Genomic DNA, 27,836 nt, shown 5'->3' with positions numbered 1-27,836 from the left:
CTTCTACTTTTATACATTTAATTACTTACAATAAGAGAAAAAAAAAGCCTAATCTTTCACTAACCATCTTATTGTTCTCATGAATTCAAGAGGTAGCAAAGGTAACAAGTCTGTCCACACAGACTCGCTCTTTAGTGAGGGAGGAAAGCTAAAAACATACACACACACAAAAAATAAAATAAAAAATAATAAAAAAGTACCTAAGGAACTTGTAGCAAGTCCAGCCTACATCAAACCCCCTCCCCACCCACCCACCCTAGAATTAACCTCAGACCTTCCAGTTCAAACATTCACATAAACGTTACAATGGTTTTTCCTTTAATAAAACAAGTACCTCTAAGCAAAGAATATTCATACGAAACTACTAGAAAAGTAAAGACGACCCCCTGCTCACTGAAAGAAATTCCCAGGGCATCCAGTCCCTGTTCAGTCATGGGTAAGGCAGAAGAGGTTTGTCTGTTTTGTGGGAAAAGGTGGCGTGTGGTTATGTGTGCCAAGGATAAAGATCAAAACCAAAAGAGGGAGGGATGGTGAGGAGGCATTGCCATTTCTTTAAGTGAAGCACTCTGGCTGGTGCACACCTAGGTAGACTGCTCTCCCCACCACCACCAGCCCAGGGGAAGGGTGGTGGGTTCCACCACGGCTATGGCTTTCCCACAGTATCCGAAGAGGCTGCCAACCCTGTGAGATGGTCCACAGACACAGCTTCCGCACTTGTGAATGCAACGCTACGTTATTTCACAGCTACTTAGGCCACTGAAAAGGTGTACTTCATTTTCTTTTTAATGGCAAGAAATGTCCCTACTGAGTTTGGTTTTAAGAGAGGAGGTGAGTAGGGCAATAATAACATGAAGGAGAGAGGCAGGGAGGGGGGAGCCAGCAGAGGTCGAAAGCTCCCCGTGGTCCTACCTGCTCCAGGTAATCAACATGGCAATGAAGTCGATGTGCACAAAAAGTGGCATTTCTTGCCAGATCACCAAGATTTGGAGGGAGAGTTGGACTAAATGCATCAGCTTGGCTGTGGACCTTTCTTTTTTTAAAAAAAGGGAAAAAAGGAACTTTTTTTTTTAAATGTTAAAGCTACATTTGTTTAGGCCTCCCATGACTGAACAGTGTATGGGCAGTTGCCCCCTTTTTTGTTTTTGTTTTTGTTTTTTTTTTTTTTTCCTTTTTTCTTTTTTTTTTAAGCAGCAAGTCTACAGAAAGGTAAATCACTGCGGATGGGCTCGAAGCTCATTCTGGAGTCTTTGGCTTATGTGGGAGAGGTATGCATTCGCAGGTGGCTGATCAGATTGCGCTGCTGGGTGAATTTCCCACCACACAGTTGACATTCGTAAGGTTTTTCTCCTGAGTGGACACGCATATGCTCTGTCAGTCGGTACTGCCGGGTAAAGCGCATCCCGCATTCCTCGCAAGCAAAGGGCTTGAGCCCTAAGTGGCTGCGCATGTGCCGTGTCATGGTGCCCCGCTGCGTGAACATCTTGCCGCATATGTTGCAAGGGAAGGGCCGCGTCAGCCAGTGAGTCTTCTCATGCTGCCGCAGCGTGGCTGGATCCTTGTAGCTCTTCTCACACACTGAACACTTGAAGGGCCGGGACTCCGCAGCATAGGACTGGTTGGGGTTGGACAAATCCTCGGCTTCATCCTTGCCGCCATATGTGCCTTCCTCCTTGATGTAAAGGTCTTCCTCAGTGTGTGTCTCCACATGGGCATTGAGCTGCTCGGAGCTGGGGAAGCCTTTGCCACAAGGGATACAGACATACAGGTTGTCACCGTAGGCCACTGGCTCAAATCCCTCCTGCCGGTAGACATAGTTGGCACTAGTATGCCCGCCGCTCTCGCTCTCACTCTGGCCACTGTCATCACTGTTCTCCTTACCATTTTCCACCTCCTCCTTACACGGGTAGGGTAGGTCTGCACCGTAGGCCCCGGCCAGACTCCGCTCCACGGACTTGGACAAGGGCCCCAGCAGGATACCATTGGGCAACCCTTCGCCCTCGTCCCTGTCTTTGCCCCCCTCCTTTCGGTCAAAGGCGTTGTCTTTCTTGATCCACTCCTTCTTGCGGGACGAGTGCCGGAGGCCCTTGCGCTGGCTGCTCTCCGTCAATGCATGGTGGCACTCTTCGCTCAGATCCATCTCCATGGGGTCGCTGCTGTCCGCCATACTGTGAGGGGCTCCGACTCCAGACTCGTCGAACGATGAGGCACTGTTGGCTGCGGGGGCTGAGGCAGATTGGGGAGAGCCATGCTGGCTTTCACTGTGCTGCGTGTCATCGTGGGAGGCTGCAACAGGGAGCGACGGGCTTTTTTTGGACAGGTCGAGGCCTAGCTCCTGGTCGCCAGTGCTCCCATTCGCACTGCTGCCTCCACCGCCGTTCTTACTGGCTCCCCTGCTTAAGGAGTGACAGTTCTCTTGGTTGGAGCTGCTGATGAAGACCTCGTCATCGGAGAGCTTTCCCTTTGACAGCTCCTTTGAGTGCGAGCCCTTCAACCCCTCATTTGACCCTGAATAGCGAGCTTGGATGACTGAAGCAGTGGAAAGTCTCTGACTCCTGGCAGATCTCCCAACACCAAGGCCACCAGCCTTGCCAGCAAAGGACTTGCCGTTCCGCTTCAGCTTCTTTCTGCAGAGAGCTGCCAGGTCGTGCAGTTGGAGGTAGCTTGCTGCGGTGAGGAGAGCGTTAAAGTTCTGTTCACCGGGCTGGTCAGTCGTTAAGAGCTTACCAGTATAAATAAAGTCCAAGATCTGCCGGAACACGGTGGGGTTCACCATGTCCGTGTCTAAGTTAATCAGGTTGTCATGCAGGACAAGGGATTTGAAATACATGCTGCTGGCTGCCAGGATATTCTTATGGGCACGAAACAGGGCATTTTCTACCACAATGATCACATCACAGAGGAAACCTTTGGCTCGTTGCTGGTTCAGCTGCAGTAGCAGTTGTTTGGCATGATTTGGCAGTTCCATCTCCACCTTCTCTTCCTTTCACCTTCACCTTACCACCTGCAAAACAGGAGGATGAGAGGTGTGAACCTGCTGTTTCCACTTGAACAAGTCTACATTTATTAGACTGGCTTAACACGGTGCAGTCTATGCTGGGCTTGACACTGACTAAGGAGCTCTGGGTACATTCAGCCCTGCAAGCTGTGATCCTGCTTGGAATACAGAGAGAAGTATTTCTCATGCTAAGGTTTGAGTCAAGTCTTTCAAAAATCAGATTTGTAAATACCTTTTTACAAAAGCAGTTGTTGTTGGCTGGAATTACTATTCAAAAGATACCAGCAGGAAAACAATAGTCAGGTACAGGGGAAAGCTGTTTCCCTCTCCTGACACAAATCAGAAGGGAGGACGAGGAGCAAGAAAAAAAGGAAGAAAAAAGAAGCATCTACTTCACTGCCATTTGCATATCTGAGCATGTAAAATAATTAGCATGAGCTGCAGCTTCCCTGCTTTAACATGTAGTTTGTTTCTTGACTCTTACATGTTGAAATCTTACAACACCCAGCTGCTCTGGGGTTGAGAAAATGACATATAGCAACTAAATCCATTGAAGATGGAATTAATCACACTGAGGTGTGAATGGGAAATCTCCTTAAGAGTATGAAAGGCTGCTTTAAAAACCACCCCCCTGGCAATGTCCATATCCCAATCCATTGACATGGAGCGTTGAGCACTTTAAAAACAAGTTTTGCTGTAATTAGTTACATCAGAGTTGCAGCACGCAGGCAATGCGTCTGGTTCTGGTGGCTTGCTTCCAGAATTGCTGATTAAGAGGAAGAAGCAACAGCACAGAGGCACCAAATACCCACTTTTATCTAGCCAGGCCAGTGAAAGCACTTACTTCTGGGTCACCAAGATATATTGATAGGGAAGGACAAAAACATGGCTTGCAGCGTAACACAGCATCTATACATATAAATGCATCCTGTTCAAGAATAGCAAGAGACAGCCTACTACTACACTATTTTCACTACAAACATAATGGTGCTTCTCTGTGCACATAACACACAAAATCCCTGGATATGATTTTTAGGTGTTCCATAAAGGACAAATATGGGAAAGGAAAGGAAACAGCATAGCCAATATTTTTTGCCTAAACAGACTAATAAAAAAAAATATGTTACTGAAGTAAAAGCAAGCTTATTTCCCATTCATGTAGCACTTGAAGCAGAGGTCTAGAAATCTCTGGATACGTGTTTGTCTAAGCCTTTGCAAAGAGTCAAGGCTTGCTGCAGCTACTAATGGGAAATATTTTTCAATTTTTACTTCTGTTTTTTTCTTTCTGCCTTAAATGATATTGAAACCAGGTAATGAGCCTGCAGGGAAAGCCCTGGAAACAGGGGTAGAATTATAGTTCTGCTTTTTACTGACCTTCATGAGGAAGAGAGTGTTATTGTTAAACCTCAGTATGTTCTGCAGCATAAAAATTAGCATAGTACAAGTTGTTTAAATTACCTCTATTTATCTCACATTTCAAATTTTACAGAAGTATTCATGTGCAGTAGGACATAAGTATGAGGTAGCTTATTACTTTTAGTAGATTTTAAAAGCAGTGGTCAGGTTTAAGCACTGTAACACTGCCTATCAAATTTGAATTTGTTAGCTGAAGTCTAACATGGATTTAGCAACCCCAACAAAATGAATGTAATGGAACAAGGCAGCAAAACCTGCAGCCAAGTTTAGAGCCCCATGTTTAAAATTTTGCCAGAATTGCCCACCAAGGGACAGCAACATGGGTCAGAGAACACACCTTTGACTGACGTACCTTTGTTGACAAAAGCTTTATAGCATCAACCTGGCTTGTGTATCTTGTGCAGTCCTGAACAAAAATAAATCCATTCCAGATATTTTCCAGAGCTGACCAGTTACAAACCCTTCTTTAGGAATGATGCATTTCAGAGGTGGGGGAAGAGGGGTGTGTTGGAAAACTTGTTAGCTAAAGAGAAGCAGGCGTTATTCCTTAATCTATGGCATTCCTAAGATCTCACTTTAGCTGAAAGCATGGGACCAAAGACAACTATGAGGTTAAGTCCAGTATAAAAGTTAGCAGATCTTCCCAAACAAATGGCAGGTGCAGCCTTACAAAGGCCTTGCTTTCCATTAGTTTGCAGAGACTGGCTCTTAACAAACCCTGAACATTTGGATAACATCACCACCGCCAATAACGACAACAAAAGCCCCAAAAAGCCCTGAAAAATCACAGTGGTTTATATTTCTTGTATCTCAGTATCATTTTTAAGAATCCTTCCTTTTCTGTTTTCTGCAAAAAGATTGAAAAAACATACTCCCAGTTCAGAGGAGCCCTGGCTCAGAAAAGGCTCAGATGCATTTCTAGTAAAAAAACCAAACCCCAGACCTCAAGAATATGTAGATGTCTCACTGGGGCCACAGTCTTTTATCATTGAATTTGGTGTGCAAAATTTCTCTCCCTTGCATTTAAAACAGGATCACAGAAGGCTTTGGACAAATAGCATTAGAGAAGTTCTTTTTTCAGATTCAGATTGCTTCCTAGTCATTCCAGACACATATTTTTCAGAGCAATGAACCTGCTCTAGTATTCTTGTGCAAGTAGGGAATGAAGCAAGACTGAGGCTCTCCACTACCTCCACCATATCCATGACACTGAGACACAGCACATGCAAAGACATGAAAATACAGGGCACAAATCACAGAATACAGTAATGCTGCAAGCAGATGCCACACATCAAACAAAGCTTCGCAAGCTAAGAGCTGATAGCGTCTTCATAAGCACTATTGCCCAAGGAGCTGCGTGGCTGTGAGCTGCTGTGCCTAGCCTGGGGCACACTGTGATCCTGTGGGCATGAAGACTGTGCAGAACACACAGACTGCTCCAGGAGCTGTGCTGCTCTCACTACAAAGCAAGAAAAACTTAATTTTCTCTCAATTTCCACAAAGACTCTGAACGTCACAGAAAATTAGATTGCTAAAGTACAGGAGAAGAGGAATACCTTCACCCCTTTAAATAGTATAAAATCTACATATTCACTAGAGATTTGATTCTCTTTAATATCACTAAATCTCTTCCTAAAAGTAATTGCTGAATGAATGCTAAAGGTGTTATCTTAGCAACCTCTGGCAGGAGATGCTATTTGATTTCATCTCTGAGTTACAGATTGCAGCATATGAATATTGTTTACCTTTTAAGAAGCAACACCAGTGAAGCAAAGAATCAATCAAAAACAGATCTAAGGAATCACTCATTTCACGTAGAGGATTTGTGGATGGGTGAGAAGGCTAGACACCGAGCACCTGAACAGTGAACTAACAGTACTGCAGATAAAAATCAACAAACAGATTAGATGTGATGTATCAAATTAGATGCCGTTAAAGCGTTAGCCTACTGTGCATGTTATAATATACCTAGGAAAAGATAGTGGCCTGCTTACTTATTTCTCCACCTTCCCAAGCAGTTGTGCTGCGCTGAGCAGACACTGCAGCAGTGAGCATGGGGAAGAACAAGACAAAATTAAACCAATTGTCCCCTACATTGCTCTTTCCCACCAATTTACTTGTGACATTAAAAATGCTGTGTCCAGCTGCTACTGGATCTGGGTGAAACTGAAACAGATGACTTCTGCACCCTTCAGTTTCAGATGAACTAACTTTTTTAGAGCACTTGAAGACCCCACTGGGAAGAGAGCTTTCCTGTTCCTCACTGGCTCATCTGATCTTCCTCTCCCCACGTCCCAACAGAACCTATTTCCAGGACTCTCCTGAGGTATTGGTGAGGTAGGCTTTCATGGCCACTAACCTTCCCCCGAGGAGCTGCAGTTGGCAGGTCATTAGCCCATAGCTTGTAAAGGTATCCACATTCCAGGGCAGCAGAGGCATAGGGAGGAATGTAGGAACTGTGTTAGCCCAAATGGTTCCCTATCCCCAGCCCCTGTGAGCAGGCAGACAGCAGAACTCCGAAACAGAGGAAGAACATGCATTTTCATCATTGGCAGTGAAGCAGCAAAAGCTCTGTGAGGTGGGCTCAAGCAGAAAACAGGATGCAGCACCCTTGTTTCTCTCACAGGAATATCTCTCACTTCAAAATAGGTAAGACCAACATGTCAAGTTACTCAGGGAGAGGTCTGCAAAGCTGGGGAAGGGAGAGAAAGCGACATGCAGGACAGAGCAGGATGTGCAGCTGATGTTGCAGGTGTGGACACGGAAAGGAGAAGGAGAATGGAGGATCATTTCACAGAGGATACCACATCAGCAAACTTGAAGTGGTCCTTGTTTAGTTTGTTACATTCCAATTAGTGCCAGGCAGAACTGCCCTCCCGGCTCCCTGAAGCAGCTCTTGCAGGACTCCCGCAGAAACAGTATAGCTTTGCTTATGGACACAAGCATCTGTTCGGTACCTCTGTGCGGCAACATTTGGACATTATGTACGTGGGCAATACATGCTCAACTGCTACCAGCTCCTGGCCCAAAAAGGAGAGAAGAAAGAGAGTCAGATGATTTCCCCAGTCCCTTCTCTTTCCTGTTCTAGAATAACAAGGAGAGCCCAACATGGCTAGGCCCTTCTCTACTGCATGGCAAACTGCTGAAGGAAGGGGAATCTCCATGGGTGAAAAGGGTAGGGGCCCTGTGTGCACAAAAGCACTAACACCAGGAGAGCAAAGTGATTTCCAGTCAGTGCAAGGCTGCAGCAAAGCAGGAACACCTTGCTATACAAGCTGAGACTACGAGCAGTAGAATGCAGATTAACCACTTGGTTGCCGCTTACCATGCCAGGTACATTGGGCTAAAGGCACCTCCATCCAGTGCTGCCCGACGTGCCAGGTACATCCCATGATGTTCCATTGAAATCACAACAGGCCATCAATAGAACGTGGCTGCACGGATGCAGAATGGAGAACCAGCAGGGACGCTGTTAAATGCAATTAAAAAACTGCAATCAAAATTGAAACGTACATTTTAAAACGGCCACCTGCCTTAAATATGTAACTACTAGAACAACCTCCCCTCCACCCATCTCCCCAGAACTGCTGAACTGTGACGGAAACAGAGCAGAAGGCCTCCGTGAGTTTCTTGATGACTCTCTCTGGCCACCTCCATTCAGGACTCCTAACAGCACTGAGCTTCAGGGGGACCAGTCTGTATATATCCAAGAACAGCAGATCCCAGGGTGTCTGCACCAGCTTCCGTCTGCCCAGAAATTCAGGCAACTAAATATCACCATTTAGAAATGCCTCTACAACGAGAAAAGCCTGGAACCAGAGCTTCATGGTCTCGTTCCCCACACAGTACAGGCAATGGAAGAAATACTTAAATGCTGATCCTCTATGTTGTCCCCATTTCCCTGTCCCCCTTCCCAAGCCTTTGAAATCCTGCTCCTCTAGAGATGGTATGGCATTGAGCCAGGCTGGGTCCTTTGGCTTTTGTTACATCTGTGGTGCAAGACAGGAGAAGAAAATACTGTATACCCTCTCCTATTTATAATATGCTTCACTGATAATTTAATCTACGTTCTTGGAGACTGGAGATCAAGTTGATTCATGGTGAACTGCAACTGGTATGAGAGTCACAAAACTGAAGATCTATAATTCCACCCTTCCTTGCGCAAAGGAAAAAGCAACAACATCTTTGCATGTCAGGGAAAGGCACATCCCACAGATACACAGCTTGCCAAGCCTAGGGTATCCTCTGCAGTGCATATCCTCCTCCCCCCAGAGTTCTTGTAATCAGCTCCAGCAGGGTTATCAAGGAGGATAGTCTCAGGGTAGATGCTAAGCACAGGTCCCTCTCTACAAGTGGTGATGCTGCCCCAGTGAAAAAACAAAGCAAAACAAAACCAAAAAAAACCAGAACAGAAATAAGCCTGCAGCCTCACAGGGATTTAAAATAGGTTTTTAGACCCTCATGGCAAAGTGAAACTTCTGCATAGCTCTTTTCACATTGATGGCTGCATGTCTCCATCTGTGCTGCTGCAGATAGAAATCTTACGTTTAAAAAGTTAGAAGAATATTGATTATAATTTCAACCGTAAAAGATAAAAGGCCAAATGAAAGAGACTTACAATAATTAATGTAGTTGGACGAGAACATAAAGGAGGACACTGGCCTGGCAAATAGGAAGTGTCTTCGTGAAAAGGACACTGAATGTAAGGAGATAGTTCTTCATTCGTCCTGGACATCTGCTGGGCTCAGGCCCAGGACAGTGTTCCCATCATTCCCACCTGCATTCTTATCCCCACAATTCTGTAACTAAATCCCTTTCACACTGAACTAATAGGTCTTTTGTATTCAGATCGCCCTGTTTTGACTGCTTTAGACTGAAGATTTTTAAATCTTGACAATACAATGAAGAAGTGAAATGTAAGCAAGCGTTTGCTTACTGACCTGAGCTATGCTGAGCCAAGAGCATTTGCTGAACTAGTCTGAACGGACCACTGCCAGCAGGAACAGGCCAACCCGCATTTAAATAGCATGCAACTTTAAGCATAACAGGCCAGAGCCCCAGGGATTTGGAGCTCCCCCCTCTCCAAGAGATCACACAGTCTAGACTGCGTACGAGCAACATACTACTGGCTGCATCTGCCAGCATCAGGACTATGCAGAACACTCAGCAATACTCAGCTTAAGAAAGGCTGAATGCTGCATAAAGGTATTTCTTGGAGAGGATTCGAGACAGCAGCTCAAATGCAGATTTACATCCAGATTACAGCAATTTGCTTCTTGCTACTGTGAAGCAAGAAGCTCTTCTCCATAGTTGTATTTTCCCTCTAGGGCAGAGATTAGCAGAGAACTGCTTAAAACAAAGGTGTTTCCTACTGTTAGAACATCACACTGAAGTCAGAAATGAAGCTTCCTGCCAATTCCTAAACAGAGCCCTTGTATATTATACATTTGTTTTCACTGCTGACATGAAGGAGCCTAAGACTACCCAAACCCTTTAGTGGGAGGAGAAGAGAAGAGGCATGGACATTGCAGATCTTGTCAAGCAGAGCCAGGCACTAAAAATTCCTGCATATCTGCAGAGCACAGTTGATCTCAGGAACACAGCAGTGGCACAAAACAAATAAAGCCTCAGAAGGTAGGGAGCAGCAATAGATGTTGGGCTCTTCTGCAGCCCTGCAACAACTGAGCAAGCTCAGCTCCAACTGTACCTGCACTGCAAGTGGTAAAGGCAGCTCTGATGTCCCATGCTAATCTAACGACTCCTTGTTGCACTAAACTACCCACGTACTCAGTGGAGTAGCTCAGCTCACACAGGAGGAAGGATACCCTCTACCCATCCACCAGTTAAGGCCCCTTTGGTATGCAAAATTCCTCTGTTTCCCAGCTACCTTTGAGCCTTGATGTAGAGAATTCTGCCTTTACAATGCAAGAATTTAGGACATGACTAAAGGATTGTTGCTACCTCCCAGCTAATCCTAGAGATTGTTAGGCAGAATCAACAATCCTATGAGTTACATAGAAGATGTGAGAAGATGCTTCTGGTCCTAAAAGCTTGGGACCTGTCCTTCAGTATGGTAAGCCAGAGTTGGCAGGGGGTGCACAGGGTGGCAGCTTCATGCTGGGCATTGCTCTGGGGGCAAGAGCACACAGCACTGCAGAGAAGGAACGTCGTGACCCTTTTCCAACTTTTCCCAACTGTTTTACAGCACCCTCCCAGTTGCAGCACAGCTTTAGGGCTTTGAGTCACCACAGGTACAAGCTGATAGCTGTGTTGTGAAATGCAGCAATACTGGAGCAAATGCATGGCCCTTTCAGCTGTCCCTGCAACTGGGGAGGGATCTCCAGGACAGGGATGAGACAGGCAGCTGGGAGTCTTAGATCCACTAGCGATTGTGACTCAGACCCCTTAGTTACAGGGTTTGTTAGCGCAAACAAGGCCTCAGAGTACTGGGAGAAATGGGAGAGGGTTTGATAAAGATCCTCCCAATTGGCCTGCTTATTTTTATTTCTTCTGTGGACTCGGCAAACTTTTCTGCAGAGAGAAGCAGTCTGCACAGGAGTATCTGCATACAGAATACTGCTAATATCGTGAACTTGTTGCGATAGTTAACACAGCTTCATGCTGCGGGTTGCAGGAAGGACAAGGGTAGTAACAGCCTTGGACCAAAATGTCATCTCTCTCACCACATGCCATATACTAGCGAGCACAGAAACAAACTTTGCTGTCTCATTTTCTTCTACAAGACCAAATCTCATTGCCTTATCTCATGCATACCTGCAAATGCAGCAGCAGTTCTCCTAACACAAATAAACAATGCCTTAAATAGAGCACCTTTTGTACTTTATCCACCATTTTTTCTTTTTCTGCCAAGAACTGACCACGTACTCAGTCCTGTACCTCCCAGAGAAATCTCTGTCTCTAAGCTTCACTCCTGTGAAGCCTTTCAAGCAAACCCCTGTTTAAGAATTGGTCCTGGCAGTATCAAGACTGCTGCCTGCCATATGTGCCTCTGAATCAGATGCTTAACTGATCAATCCTGAACCCTTCCTCACACATTTGGTTCTTTGCAACCACCAAAAGGTGTTTCTGCAACTCTGAGCCCGGCAAACGAGAGGATGCCAGAAAGCCGCTATTGCTTGTAAAAGCAGAAGGACTAGCAGACTCAAAGATTTGCAAACTATCTGCATTGCATCCAAATCTGTCCAAGCTGAAGATAACCTAAGGGGAAAGCAGGGTTTACTAATTTTCAAAATTCTTCATTTCTTTGGCTGCCTCTCCTCAACCACTACTTCTCACTTTGACCATTTTATTCCTGTCTTCTTCACTTGAGACTTCAGACTTTCTTTAAACTCAGCTCACAGGCTGCAAAGAGGTCACTCTACATACACTTCCAAAATCCACCTCTTCCCAGCAAGGCTCCCATCCTGCCATCCTTATCCTGCAGCACTGCACAACAGTGGTCCAGGGCTGCAGATATCTCATGCACGTTTGGCCAGCCTTCTCTGTCAGACAGTTTCTCAGCCTTGGGGATTACAGCCCCAGGCACGTTATGAAAGGCAGCCCAGCAAGGTCATGGGGTGTTGAAAACTTTGCTACAATCCAAAGCAAAGGATCTTCCTCCTTTGCTTCCCTACACACTATTATTGTCAAAGTCAAGGATTTTCTGGCAGTCCTCAAAACACACAAATTATAGGCTTTTGTCATGAATCAAGACTTAAAACATCTCTCCATTTAAAAAAAGTGGAAGGGGAGGAGCAAGGCAGAGGGGAAGGTACTTTTGCCTCAGATTTGGTTTTGAAAAGGGGATTGGCAGCCTATGCATGTGCTTTACCCTGTAATCTGGAAGCTCCTCAGGACAGGACCCCTAGAAGCATTTTATACTGAACTATATACACACCCCACAGCAAAAGAACCAGCGGCTCCCCGCATCCATTGCAGTCTGCTCAGCTTCTCCTAAATCAACACTGCCAGAAGGCAAGACAGCACTATAACAAATTAGCACCACTCACAATTTGTTGAAGTTGCTGTTCCATTGTTTGTTTATTTAAAACACGCACACGCATGCACACACACACAAACCTCCCAAACGTGCTCTCTGCTGCCATCACCCAAACTCCAGATTTGTAGTCTCGGAGAGAGAGGCAAGCAAAGGCGGTGGATTAAACCCATGCAGAGCAACAGTCGCTGCACTGGGACTCTGCCTGGGTTTTGCTCTTTCACTACAAGCAAAACAAAAGAATGCCCACACTATTCCAGCCTGGAAGATCAAGGTGTCGAAATCCTTATTTCGGCACTTGACTAGGAAAGTGTTAAGAAAAAGAAAGAGCCACAGGCTTGAAAGGACCCAGCACTAATAAAACTCTTAGTGCTAATGCTATTTATGAACACCCAAGGGATAATCTACACCCCTTATCAGCCCACAAGGTTATAAGATCCTTAAAATAGGAAACATGTCTTACTTCATAAGGCACGGTATAAGTTTACAAAGCACGATATTAGTGGTAATAAATGATTGTCAAAGTAGAGCAAAGAGGGGGCTGTAAAACCTGAAAAAGTACTGCCATTCCCATTTCATTCTGAGTTCTGGCTAGTAATACTGTAGGTTGACTGGTTGTTCCGACTTGGTTTACTCTTATGCGCCAATCTGGTTTTATTTTAAGAGATTATTTGGGAAATGTGCTATGCTGTTATTTACACCGGAGAGATTAATGTTTATCACAAGGTGATCACGACACGGGTGATTTTAAAAAGCTATAGTAGATTCTTATCCTTCCACCAAATACAGTCTAATTTGCCAGCATGTACCTGTGCACCAGCAACGATTCCTTTACACAGCATTTCTATCTGTAGGCACTTGCTCCATGCAGAGCATCCTGCTATCTGAGCAACCGCTCACCAGTTGCATCACGTAGGCTATACACAGAGCTTCTCTTTCATTTCTCTTGGTTTATGCGACATTAAGCTCTGGGCTGCTGCAGGCATAGTTTGAAGGACAGTAAAGTCAGCATCATCACCTCAAACCCTTACATGTTTTCATTTAGTTCTTTTTTTAATTTTAGAGAAATTTTTCTGGTTTATGAATGCTCTAAATATTTGCGTCTTCTGGCTGCTGTATCGGCTGCTGACAGATAGCTGCATCATCCAAAGCATCTCTGCTACCCTGGGTTGAGCATGGTTTTGGTTTCTGGACAGGTGAACGCTAGATACCACAGGTACCTCCACCAGTCTAACAACAATTAAGGAAATTACTAGATTTTATACTCAGATTGAGACCTTTGCATGGAATTCTGTGCGTGCCAAAACAATTACAATTTTATTCTTCAGATAACCCATGGTTTATCAAATGTTTAAATACTCAAGCTTAAGTATTTCAAAAGGTACTCACTTTACATTTGTCACCTAAGGAAATTGCTAAGCAATTTGTGCATTTATTTCCTGTCAGGAAAAAGCCTCAAAGAGCACAGCAGAATGGATAACCCTCCTTCTTTCAGCACTATTAAAACCATCGCATCGGTAATTATTCTCTGCAAGATGGGTGTGGGGGAATGAAAAGCTGGAGCAGATTCTATTTCTAGAACATAACCTTGGGAAAAACAGGAGGTACCAGAGAAACAGGCATGAGGGGTGAAGTTGTGACAGTACTGAAACTAGCAGGAGACACGTGTACCAGGTGCCTGTGCCAGAGAGCTCCGAGACACAAATGTGGCCGCACCTCCTGGAAGACTTAGGTTTGGCTGGCAAGTTTCATAGGCACTCAGATGAGAATTCACAGAGACAATTCACATATTTAAAAGCTTGACTTTTAACTTTAAAAGAGTTAAAAAAAACCCACACTAAAAGGCTATTTTAAAAGTGTGCTGGATCACTTCCCATAGACCTCTCCCCTCTCAGCAAGGAAAGCGGTAAAAAAAAAACCAAAACAACAAACAGAACCAAAACAGAAAAAACAAAACAGCCAGAAGGACTGAAACCTCCGTTACACAGATGAAACAACTCGGCAGTTTTATAGCTGCACAAATAGGATCAGAATCTGGCTGAAGGAGTAATGCATGTACAAAATACTGCTACCAGCCACAACAAAGGTTGATACTACACCTTGGACTGGAAGGAAAAAATAAAATTCTTATGTCCTTACCACTTCCAGGAGAGCCCACTAATATAACAGCATCAAGAGACTCCCAGAGAATGCAAAAAGTGTGTTTAGTGAGGATATGTTTGGACTAAAGTCTCTCTCTCGGCATTGTGCGTTCCCGAACACCTGTATCTAGTATCTGGCTGCTTTCAGTCCCTTGCCCTTGGCTGCACATTATTCAGCCACACACAGTTCTGTCACGGAGAAGGGCTGAATAAATTGTAGCATTGTTATGCCACAGTGCAGGTGCTCCAAAACACGCACGTCCTGAGGCTTGTGAACTTGAGGTATGCCTCATCAGCCATAGGAATGTCATTGATGGCATCACTGTCATGATGCCATTCAGCTTTCTCTGACCCATCAAGTCAGTCCATCTAGGGTTAATCTATTCTCTTCTCCAGGCATTTTCTTGGCAGACACCTCACTCATAGAATATGTTTTAACAGCAGGAAAACCACCCCAAAATCCCAAACCAAACAACAGTCAACTAAGTGGCATAGGTGGCATCCTTCTTATCATAGAGTATCCTCCATCATGGATGCTAACCCAGCTTTCACACACCTTTCTTTGCTACCTCAGTGTAAGAAGCCTGACAATAATCCCAAAACTCCAGACCCTTCCAGGACCAGTCTTTGCACACACAGACCCATTCCAGACAATTAAAGTCTTATAACAGTATGTAATGTAAAAGCCCTTTTAATCTTGTGCAGGCAAGAAATAGCAGGGACCTGCCTGTAGAAAAATTAAAAAGGATATAGTAATTCATCAAATTGATTTAATACAGCCAGCTGCATGTGAGAACGCTGGCCCAGGCAGAGATAGTCCCAATAGTATGCATTTGCTTACAAATAGGCAAGGTGCTTTGGCACAGCTACTGCATCCTTTGAAAAAGTTGGTTTTGACATGTTGGGAAAGGACTTGGGTTTTCCAGCTGCTCTCTAAGCAGGAGGCAATTCAGCGAACACACCCAGGACCTGCAGCAGACACCACTGTAAAATTTGTCTTCATTACGTTCTAATTTTCACACAACTTTCTGTTATTTGCAATAGCCAGAAAAATAGTGCTGATTAAAGTTTTCATGTTTCTAAAACTGGAGGAAAGGTCAGGAAAGCACTGTTACGCATAATTTGTTCTTTCTCTGGCAGCAGCCGTCGACTGTGCTGGACTGGGTTTTACTGCTCACATTTTCCCTGTTATTCTTGAACCAACAAATCAAATATGGGTGTCAGGTTCAGTGGGTTTCAAAACAAAAGGTGTATTGGAAGGAGGATTATTGTGGGGTTTTTAAAAGACAGTTATTCTTAACAAATAGTGAAATTGCTAAGAAAATAATATTTGCAAGATGGCAAAGCAGAATTTACTTCTTCACCCCCAGAAGTGACTGGATCACTGAGAGATATGCAAAGCTTCAGACAGGACTAACAACTGTGCTGAAATTTATTGAGGTGCCCAGAAATGACCAATGAGTTTGCATCTTTCAATGGGATGAGTGGCACAGTAGAAATTCTTAGTCATGCTAGCATTTATTCATACGTATTTTTTAGTATTATTCATATAAAACTTTCGTTATAAGAGACAAACACAATTATTAGAAGATACGTAAAGCACACCTGAACTTCAGAAAGAAGCCCCAACTCTGACCAGCTCTTATGTGAAAGAAAGGATGATTATCACAATCCACTTTTTTCTTTAACTTAATTTTTATTTTCCTGGGAAGTGTGAAAAAGCTTTTTTGTTCATTTGTTTTTTAACTGATCATATTATTTAAAGGACTTAGTGAGGAATCTAAAAATCTGCAGAAGGGTTTGTTGGGGGGGATTAGAAAGAGAAAAACAACCCCACCCCCTCCAAACACACAGTTTGTTCCTCTGCTGCACATGCACACTAATGCCCTTTTGCCTTCCCGTGAGAGAAATGAATCCAAAAGATCTGGCATAAAAGGCCTGGAAGACACTGCACTCAGCTGGACACAGGGTGGGGTGGTGCTGGGAAGCAAAGCAGCAGCTGAAATTATATGGGAATAACAACAACATTCACAGAAGTTCCCCTTGGATACATGTCAGCATGTGGGAATGATGGATTGAGTATTTGCATTTCCCGGTCAGATGCCAAGATATCAAAGCTGGCATGCTAAGGTGTTCTGGCGTTCCTTGAAGGGAGTCTCCAGCTGTCAACACTGCATGTGTACAGAGCTCCTCTGCTTGCAAGTATCTCTCTCTCTAATAGCGCATGCATTTTTAATTTTTTTAAATATGTGATCTAGGTTAGTGCTCATAAAACTGAAGGATTAACAGCTACAGCGTAACACAGGCAGCTGGGCAAGCTCTGCTGACAGATCCCTGCCAACACAATCAACCCCAAATTAATCCTGCCCTGTGCTCCCACCCACACACAGCAATCAGGTAGTGCCATGGTGCCAACTTCTTCAGTCAACATGTAGGAGCAAAGAAGTGCCATGTTCCTGCCTCTTCTTCTAAAGGCCACAGTAGAGCATTTTGATCTTTGCATACAGTAGGCCCATAGACATCTGAACTGAATTAGAGTGCAGGACTGAATCCTCTGTCAGGCATGGTTTTTAAAATAAGATGTAGCACTTCTGCATCATTGTCCTCTACAACAGACCTCAGTGCTTTTATATTTCTTTTTTTAAAGCCAGCATTAACATTGCCAGTGGTACATTATTTCCTATTATTTTCCCTGCTGGAAAAAAAGAAACAAAAAACCAAACCACAGAGAAATAGATCCGTCATTACAGATGATGAGACATCGTGATCTGTTTTAGCCCATCGAAGTCAGGGCTGCCACTTTTTGCCCTCTTCCTGCATCAGTCCGGGTCTGGCTCAGCCTTACAGCCTCATGGTATTCAGGGGTAGTGCAACAGAGCAGGCAGGAGAGCACAGCCAAGGACCAGGAACACTCAACAGCAAAGCTGGCTGTAAAGCCAAATCCCATGTGTCAGAGGTCACAGTAGTAATTGAGGATTGTGCTGCAAACTCCAAAACATCCTCCACTACCCAGGAAGGCTGCTGCCAATAGGTGGAAGATGGTGGTGAGACAGAGGAACAACGAAGAGAAGAAAATTCTTGTGAATTATTGCTGGCACTGCGTGGTGCATGTGCAATGAGTAGATGGAGCAGAGCAGCACTGGGACCAGGAGGAGCTTCTCTTCCATAGAGGGAGGGACAGAGGGGAATACTCCTGTCTGCCTTTCAGCCTGAAATTCTCCTCTCTGACACCCCAGTTTGCATAGTCAGAAGCAAGATCAGCGCCTAACTACACAAGATGCTTCCACTTTGTAATTATCTTCATTTCTAGATGCTTAATAGTTGACTTCCTCCCTTGGAATTTTGTAACATCCCAGCAAGAATGAAAGTTTAGAGGTTCTCCCAAAAGTCCCCAAGATGCATCAGAAACTGGAATCTGCTGCAGGGCTGCAGTACGTTGTCTCAGCAGATTCAGTGGGTAACGAGGTCTTCTGAAACAAAGTGTAGTAAGAGTTTCTGCCTGGACTTGCCAAAAGACCTTAATGCAAATACAACTCCAGGAAAATTAGGGTGGACTCTAGTGGCTGCCTCCCCCTCAGGGTTGTTTTTCTTTTTTTTCTTCAATCCTGATGAAATTCATTACAGTTGCATTTAAACTGAGGTTGTGATTTAAATTTTCCAAAGCAGGCAGGGCAGGTTTGAAAGCCTGATATATGAGAGTTTATGCGCTTCCTGAAGAACTAGGGTAGTTGCAGAGCCTTCCCCAAGGGGTGCCTGGTTGGTCCCCTCACCCCCTTGACATGTTTGCTGTCACACAGGCCACTGGATTCCTGGCAAGTCGAGCAGGCTTGCTCCTTACAGCCAAGCAGCCCCATATTCAAGCATGCCAGTACTTTCCTTGAAGGTATTTACAGTTTACTTTTTAGTGCTACTTTAAGTTCAAAGGGGCTAGTAAAGCCCCATTAAGCCATTTACATCAAACTGGTTAGCTAATTATCCTGTTGCAGGCTTTAAATTAGCAATTTATAACCCCTTCCCTAAAGATGCCAGTATTTGGAAACAACTCAGCCAGGACATTTTGCAGGGTGCAGTTAAGGAACAAAAAACTCCACTAAACCCAACCACCCCTCCACCCCCCAAAAACCCCCAGAACAAATCTTTTCAGTTTTTGGTTGGAAAGCGATTAACTCAGGGAGAATCCAGCAGGGACAGGGGTGGGAGAGAGCCCAGCTAGCAAGGATAGTGAAGCCATGTCTACCTTAGGCTGTGTCTGTGCAGCAAAATGCAGTGATGTGCAGAGGTACAAAGCTAGCATGGAAGGCACCACAGCTAGATGAGGGTGATGCTTCCCTTACAATGAGATATTCTGCTTCTTAGTATCATAATCAAAGGTATTTTCACATTCGTAGGTACAAAAATGTGTCTGCCCAGAAGGAAGGAAAACGATTTGAGGCTTTGGGGCTGGTCAAACTGTGAATGCCAGCATGCAGGGACTAAAGAGGACTGTGGGTTTTGGTCAGCACCTCTGCTCACCCATGCAGGCAAGGAGGCTCTTGCCACACCACAGCCATCTTTCAGATTAGGATTAATGAGATTCAGATTTATATTCCTTTGCCATAAGGGTCAATGACCTGGTCACAGTGAGCCTACCCCATAGGCCAGGTGAGGCTGGAGCCGAGGAGTCTCCATTCCCAGGATCTTCTCCCCTGCCAACAACATTTCATTTTTGAGAAGGAGAATCTGTTGTCCCCTCAGGGTCTGGTTATTCTAGTCCACCCCACTCAGAATTCAGAGCTGTTATAGAAGGGAATAATAACCACCTTCCCCCTTAAATACCTAACTGCCCAAACTAACCAGGTCCTAGAGTAAAACATGCCTCTTGCCCTCTCTTCCTTATTTCCACCAGCCATTATTAGTTCTAAAATCAGTTGGCATACTGGATGTTTATTGACAAATTGTATTTAAAATAAAGATGGGAGGGAAAGACTGTCCAGTTCCTACTATTTTCAAACAACAACCTATCAGGTACAGGAGAAATCTTGGCCTCAATCCTGGTAGCTGTCCTAAACCAACAAGCACTTCAAACCTCACCAAGAGCAGGAATCCATGGAAAGAAGGGGCATGTGGAGTGAGACCAAGGCAAACTAGGAGATTCCACATTAACATCACATAAAAAGGAAGTTTGAGAGGAAATTTCCATTCTACTTGAAAGACAAGACAGACAGATGGAATCAAGTCATATGACAGACCCTGCGATTATTTTCCTCCATCTTAATAGATCCCCTTTTCAATGGCAAAGAAAAATTATCTTCTGCCAAACAAGTGTCAGATTACCTTAAAAAAGAGGGATAAAAATCTAAGCAAGTTAATTTCTTTGTACTACACAACCGTGACATTTATTTTGCATTTGCTTGCTTTTTGTTCTGTATGGAAAGTAGCCATTTCACAACAATTTTTGGGATGGGGGGGCAGATGGGAAGAAGAGAGGGAAAGACACTCAGAGATTTCAAACCAAAGGGACAAAATATTTTTGTACAAAAATTTGGTAAGATTATATCACTTTTATGTGATTTACTGCTCCAAATTGCAAGATAGATGCTTTATAATAAAAACACAGGTAAACACAACATAAAATCTAAATTATCTAAAGGACTGAAAAACCCAACCCCGCACATAGATGACATTCTCCGAATTCTCTGCCCTTTCTTGGGAGCAGTTACACCCAAACCATCACTCAGCCCAGAAGCTGTTCTTTCCTGCTAATCACTCTGGAATCACACACTAAGGTAAAAAAAGTTCAAATGCAAACAGTAGCCTGGCCTTTGAAACAGCCCGGTGCTAACAGGCCACAGGATTGCATAGTATTAGGGAATTATAAAATAATGTGAAACTGGGGAGAAAGAAGAAAGCAAAGCCCTCCTGTGGATGAAATGGGAGTCTTTCCTGCTCCACCAAAACCTTCCATTTCCAAGGCATGCAACACGCAGGCCTGTGCCTGAAACAGGTGTGTCTCCTTAAATACCTCTCATGTCACACTTGTGTCGCATGGACACAGTCCTGCGGGATTATGTTAGTGCCAGTGCAGACCAGCTGTAGCTACCCCCAGCGGTATCCTGTAACTCCTTGGACGGGGGGAGCTGCTCTCCATAGCATGCAGAGCCCCTTGCCACATGACTTTCTGGAGACAGACAGCGACCCTGCGACTGCAGCTTCGGAGCATTTGTGCTCTGGGGGCTGAATCAATTCAGGGGCAAGCAAAAGACCTCCTCCAAGAGCAGGAACGAGGCGCTGCCAAGAGAAAGTGAACGGAGGGCTCCAAATATTCTTTTCTTTCCCTCCTCTGCACTTACTACCAGCAAATTCTCAACTGATTTATGCCAAATAGTCACTCTGAAGATCTCCTTTAAATAAAAAAGATGCAGAGCTAACAGAGCAAAGTCCACTCAGCCATTCCCAAGCAGAAAATGCTGACAGGGCACGAGGCAGATGTGGCTAGTGCAGGATGAAGGAAGGACAAAGGAGAGTGAGCCTCGTACCTCCCTAAGTCAGCGCAGAAAGAGACACCCCTTGGCAATTTCAACCTAATTCTTCACTAAGCCTTGGAGGATACTAGCTGCTGGCCTAAGCAGCTGAAAGAGCCAACAAGAAAATTTTTAGGGCAGCAAATGCATTAATGGCATTTTCTGTGTCATATCTTCGTGACTGGCACAGATAATAAAAAGAGCTACTTGGTTGAGCTATAGCTCTGCATCACAATACAAAGGTATTCTTCAGCATGAAGAAGAGCTGCCCCCACACCACCCATCTCATTAAAAGCATCTTGTAGTACTTAACGGAGTGGGAGCACCGATGGATGCGAGAAGCTGCTGACCAGCATGCATGGGCTCAGAGGTGGAGGACCACAGGGCACTGTAGGATCCTCCTTTCTTATTCGTCCTTAACAGCACAAGTGCCTTCGTTTTCCAGCGAGCGATTCCTGCATTCAGGCAACAGCTTTTAGGAGAGAGAGTGCATGAGCAAGAATGCATGCACCAATCTTGATGAAAAGTCTAATTTATGAGGAATCTACCACATCCATAAATTATTCCACTGGTTAATTAATTCATATTTCCAGGTTTAAACACACATCAGGTTTGTCTGCTTATCCCTACAGTAAATGGCCCCAGGCATCAGGAGCAGCCAGGGATGAAGGCAGTGCCAAGCTAAGCGTTCTTCTGAAGTGGTGTAGGTAGAACTTTTTCAGCCCGCCTCTGCTTTATAACCCCTCAAGGGCCGGATGATACAGTGGGTTCAATGACCCCAACTCATCAGTCCAGTGCAGGTCAGAAGCAAAGGGAAATTCTCACATACGCTACATCCCAGTCATCTCTTCATCTCACTGGCCATCTCTGTTCAAATGAGGCCTCTATTCAGAATAAGGCCATTCCATGATACTTCATTCTCAAACAAATGAGCAGGACCCCAAAAATCTATCTACCCCTAGAGACACATACACTTCTTACTACTGGCATTTCTCTTTTTCAAGAGGTCTCAAGTCCATAGCCATAAAAATCATCATTAACCACCAGGTGAACTCTTACTCTTTAACCAACTATTTATTACACTGGGTCTTTGATTACCCAGCAAACATCTGCTGCAAATGCCACCCCATGTTCTCAGCCACCAGGAGTTTAAATGCTGAGCAGTTTCCAATAACCAAGATTTAGCATCTTTATGTTTTCTTTATTCTTTGCCAGCCGCAGTGTTAGTGACTTCCTGGCCAGTTAGCAGGCAGTCTGGTAAGAGCACTTAACTTTACACATTTGTCATGAGATCTTAGAGTATACACTGTCATGTCTTTCTCGAGCAACTTGAAACCAAATCACAAGAGCAGGTCTGTGTCCCCAACAGACAAATGGGGGCCCAGCTGTATTTCATAACTGTGAATGTGCACTTCCAGAAACCTTCATACTTAGTGACGCATCTAATGCGGAAACAATTATTTAAGAAGCCATTAAAGAAAATCCCCACATTTAGTATAGGAGCAAGCTTCATTTTTCCACAAACAAAATTTTCAGACTTTGGGAAAACCAGGTCTTCTTATGATCAATTTCTACGTATACCCAGATGGAGCTGTGTGTTCCCACAGGGAGATAGCAGCATGCACATTTTCTTTGAAGACTCAGAAAGTCTGAATTTCTTGGTGAGAGAAAAACAAAATAACTCATTTCAAGTAGGAGCAGCTGAGAACAGAGCTGTCCATGAGACTCTGTACAGGCTTCCATCCAAATGCTCAACTCCCACTCTTGTCAGTACTTGCAAGCAATGCAGCAGAGGTTCTTCACCAACCTACAGCTATTTCGTGACATGCCTGTCTTGGGGCATAAAATCCTAGACAGCGTCCCCTTAAACCACATGCATTCGTTATATAATTGAAGAAGTTTTCTGGGGGAAAATGGCAAAAATCCTACTGTCATTAAGAAGAAAATTAGTGATCTAGTGCATAGCAATGATTAGCCAGATAGCTATCCTTTTTTATTGAGGAACCAGACTCATAATTAAGGTGGGGTTTTTTCTTAAAATAATATATAAACAAATTATTGGAAAGTTTTACACAATTTTAACCAGTGGAATTTCAGAGTTCAAATAAATTACAAGCTATTTCACTGTTGGACTGTCTGCCTCTAAGGTCATAATTAATTTTAATTTTCAGAAGTTACAGTACCAAACATGTGACCAGGAATAAAATAAGAAAAACCTCTTTAGGGCTCTCTTTCAGTTTGTATCAAACATACAGAAGACAGGAAAATAGGAGACCAGGTGCACTTATCTTCAGAGGCAGCTCACACACCTTGAGAAGTATGAAAAACATGACAAATCGAAAATTCGCTTGCCCATTTAAATTTTGGGGGAGGGTAATGGAGATGAGAGACAGAGGAAGGGGAGGAAAAAGGGACCAAGTGTTACGTTAGTGACAATACATGAACACACAGAGGGAGTTTCCTTTATCTGTGTATCATATCATAGCAAAGACAGGAAAAGCCATGGCAATGCCATGCCAGCAGCTAAATGTGCTTTTACTTATTTATTCAGATAGCATCCAATGGTAGAGGAAGGGTGGATTTAAATCAAAGTAATTTAAAGCTACCAATTTTAATCTTGTTTCACATTTACACTCTAGTTCTTTACATAAAGGATGATCAGTGGCTGGTAACTACTAAGCCATATTGATTTGCAACTAAATATAGTCTTGCTCTCAATTTGGTATTATTTTTTTGCTAACCAGAGAGCTGCACTATCTCCAGTTGAAACATTTATTCTATTTTACAGTATTTATCCAGCTGACATTTTTCCTCCTTTTATTATTTTAATAAACAGCCAATGACTTTTATTAGACATTTTATTTTTCTTATTTGAATCATACTGCCTGAAAATTCAAAAAGTAAACATCCATTGAGAATTTTCTGACTTCATTTTCTTATCAAGCATACTAAACATTTAAGTCCAAACATATTTAACATTTAAAACAAACTGTTTATTAAAGAGAAGTGAGCTGATGTAGCTGATGATTTAAAACTGAATTCTCATTGCCTTGTCCTTCAAAATCTAGAGCTACCAGATATTTGGTAGCTTCCCATTATATCTAGTTCTTATTCACCAGCTTAGAAAAGGAAAACAAGCATCCTAAGTTTCTGAAGCTTTCATTGTTTTCTGAACTGAAATCCTTTACAGCATTACATAAACTCAAAAAAAAAAAAAAAAAAATCAGCAAAAACGGCCTCAAGGTCTCCCTGCAAAAGCAGCTACATCTATCAAAAGCCCAGTAATTTCTTATAAACTCTTGTTCCTCATGCTTAGGGACAGACTTTCTGCAGTTGAGTGTCCTGTCTTTCCTTAAACCTTTGGCAGAAGACAAGTAGTGCCTAAATAAAGACAGACCTAAACTCTAGGTCTATGAAGATCTATGAAAATTGTTTAAGGCAGCTATTGTAATTTCAAGCAAGTATTTTTTCCTAGGTATTAAAGAGATTGTTCAATTCAGTAGCTTTTAGGCACTATATCTACGATGCACTTGACTTTTGCTCAGTATCTTACAAATTCCTAACATAAAGACTACTAAAACACAAATTGAAATAAACAATAACGGGGAAAGAGAAATACTCGCACGCCATGAAAGCAAGAGGTATGTATCAATTCCTACAACATGCATTCTGCTTCCCTTTCTGTGGCATACGTACTGAGAGGCTGTGATTGTGTCTGTCCACATGTTGTTTAGCAATTTATATTAGAGAGAAATCTTTTTTTTCCCAAAAAATCTTGACACACATGCCAAACGTAAAAAGATAAAGCTTAATTTGCTATCAGGAAGATGGCAGAGGAACCAAAGACAGACCTTCACCTGATCAGACACAATGTTATGTGAAAGGTGCAGAAGAAACAGGTATTAATGAAACCCTCCCATGCTACTTCCAAATTCATGTTTGTCTTCACAATCCATGACATTTCTCAAACCATTTCTGCACTAAGTTCCTTATTTGTTTATTCCTCCCCAAGGCAGCACTTCCATTTATAAAATTCACACCTTAATTGCTAGCACAGACCTGACTGCCTGTTAAGCTTAGGACACCTGAAATGAAGTCTTTCCTTTTGCTTGGTGGGGCTCAGACCTGGCCAGCCTAGCTACTGCTTCTACAGCCTCCACAGAAGGTCCATGTCGTTTCTTTAAAGCAAATGCTTCATTAAGTGATGGGGCACAGCTATGAGCTCACACGCTGCTTTCTTGCAGTAATGTGTGTGGAGTTACACGAAAGAGTAGAAAGGAATAAAGAGTCAATACATTTGCTGCATCCTCATAGCTACATGAGCATCAAAACAAAATGAACTATTTGTTCTTAAAGTCAGGAGACGCTCATCCTGTGAGGAGGTCTGCCTAACAGTTTTCAGTATGTAAAAACCACAAATTTCATCTGATTATCCAATGGTTGCTAGTAGGCTAATGGTGACTCATATTGCCACTGACAGAACACACTTCAGTTACATTTTGAGCAAGATCTGTTGTGCTTCAGCCAATCTAACAACAGTCTTAACCTGGAGAGGTGCTACCTGTAGCTACTGGTTTTTGAATGGTGGAGGATCCTGTTCAAGCTTATTCATGACCACAGGTTAACCATCCAGTAATCTGACTGATGTGATTACAACAGGAAAAGTAATAGTGTATTAGACACAGTGCCCTGGTCCTACATCATGCTGGACAACCCTCGTATATGTAGCTTGGACATTGAAAGAATATCCCTGGATATTTACCAGTGTTGCTGGATTTCAAGTTGTAGCTAGATAGCAAACATGCAGAATGAATATTTGCATTCTTACAGGTTTTTTGAAAAAGAAAGTCTGGATGCATTGAAGGAATAAAGCCAATAAAACCTCTTTGCTCCTTGCTGTAAACGTCAGTTGTTTTGCTGGTCAGGGGAGAAGCAAGCAGGGGGACTACAACTACACATCCCTTCTTTAAAAGGAAGGTGACTTGGTACCTCAGAAATAGTCTAGCAAGAACACTATTTCCCTTACCTAATAAGGTTCCTTGTCCAGTATTAAAGGAAAATAATCTTTCAGTAGCATTTCAGCCACCTCAAAGGGCAATTTAAAAAAATAACGTAGGGCTTTCATGTTTAAACAAGCTTTTCCAGCAATTACTTGTTAATAGCATCCAGAGGCTCCAAGTAAGAAGCAGGACCCATCATCCTAAGCAATTTATAGTAGCAATGTACAGAGCAAGGCAGAGTATTTGAAGGGAAGGAAAATGCTGGGGGGAGGCGGTTAAAAACCACAAGTAAGATTGCTAAGTACATCCAACATCTAAAAACTGGAATAAAAGCCAATGCCGTGCACCAAAGCCCTCTGGAAATACAAACCGTTAAAAAAAAAAGTCATTACTTCCTTGTTTGCCCAATCAGATCAGGCCCAGCAGCTTTCGTGCAGCCCGCACTTTAGAGAGCTCCAGCCTTTTGCTACCCCTTTGGCAGCCCTTGAGTACTCAGGTGTGCCAGGCAATGACAGCTGACAGGTACAAACTCATTTGCCCCAGGGCTGCCTGGCATGTGAACTCAGAAGGGCTCTGTGAGCTGGAAGAGAAATCTCTCAAGAGAAAAAAGAAACGCGCACTATTTTGCCTAGAAGAGCCTCTTGTAGCCTTCCTCCAGAGAGCTGAGCTGTGTTGTTTGTAAGGTACGTTATTCACGCTTGTGCTGCAGTCCCTACTCCTCCTCAGGGCAGGGGAATGCCACGCTGTAGCGAGCTCGCTTGCTCCCAGGTTCACGTGGAAGCATTCCAAGCTACTCAGCTTCTGACAGCTCTCCAACTGCTCCTCCATGCTGTATTGCTTTACATTACATTTCTTTCCCTGCCAGGAGGCACTGCTGTATTGCAGTACAATCGTCTAGTAAGATGTAAAACTGATTTTTTCACCTCCCAAATACCAACTGACTGTTGCCACTGCAGTCACAACTATAAGCCCTGCTCTGTATTAGACTTTCCTGCTTTTATGCATATACAAGAGATTTTAGTATCTTGCCTCCTCTTCAGCCTCCTTCCCCGCTTGCCGCTTCTTCCCTCCCTGTTGTGCTCCCCAGTCCTTTCTGTGGAAGGCAGCCATCCTCAGCTTCCAGCCCAAGGTGTCACTACTACTCAAGTTAAAATGCTTAAGCCAGCTCATTAGGTGCATTATCAGGCAACCAACGGACTGTCACACCAAACACAGAAAGTGAGAAAAATAACCAGAAACATTGTAGTGACTCACAGCTTCATTAACAAGCTCAGCTTTTTGTTAAGTCAGAATTTTAACAAAGTAAGCAGGCTACAGAGGCATTTTTATAACACACACATTTGTAAGGTATTAGGAAGCATTTGTCTCCTACTTTTCTTCATTTCAGTGTGCTTTACATTACTTGTGGGCTGCAAGGCAAAACTAGTTCTGTGCACTCAGTGTAGCTAGTTTCCTTTCTAGTTTTGAACTATAAAAATAACCATATTATAAGAGCAAAGGTCTAGCGCTCTGTCTGTTCTTCAGGAGTAGCCAGAAGGGGGGGGGGGGCAGTGAAATAGAGTACAGGCAGTCTTTTCCCTTCTTATACCCTGTGCAATTGTTAAAGAACTCCTGATTCGGAGGTTGACATCCAGGCCATCACTTTTAATAAGACCTTACCTGTCCTTTATAGATTTTTCAATCTGTTTAGTCTTCTGCTATCCATAATACCCTTTGGCAATGAGTTTCACATGGTAACTGCTGCTTGACAGAGGTGCCTCCTCTTTGCCTGCTTTGAATCAGTGTAGT

General features: G+C 43.6%; 1 protein-coding gene across 1 annotated transcript in view; it reads right to left on the bottom strand.

Moving 5' to 3' along the window:
- Positions 1 to 261: 261 nt before the first annotated feature.
- The window catches only part of HIC2 (HIC ZBTB transcriptional repressor 2), a 73,607-nt gene continuing 46,032 nt past the window's right edge, over positions 262 to 27,836 (bottom strand). The window contains exons 4-5 of the mRNA XM_075515973.1: positions 7,737 to 7,880; positions 262 to 3,001 (exon numbers count right to left, since the gene is read on the bottom strand). Of these exons, the coding sequence (XP_075372088.1) occupies positions 1,253 to 2,965 (1,713 nt within the window). The 5' untranslated portion in view covers positions 2,966 to 3,001; positions 7,737 to 7,880 and the 3' untranslated portion in view covers positions 262 to 1,252. The remainder of the gene's footprint in view (positions 3,002 to 7,736; positions 7,881 to 27,836) is intronic.

Source organism: Mycteria americana, chromosome 13, assembly GCF_035582795.1.
Source record: "Mycteria americana isolate JAX WOST 10 ecotype Jacksonville Zoo and Gardens chromosome 13, USCA_MyAme_1.0, whole genome shotgun sequence".
NCBI classification, from domain to species: Eukaryota; Metazoa; Chordata; class Aves; order Ciconiiformes; family Ciconiidae; genus Mycteria; species Mycteria americana.
The sequence above is the reverse complement of the archived record's forward strand: the minus strand, read 5'-3'. Positions and strand labels throughout refer to the sequence as shown.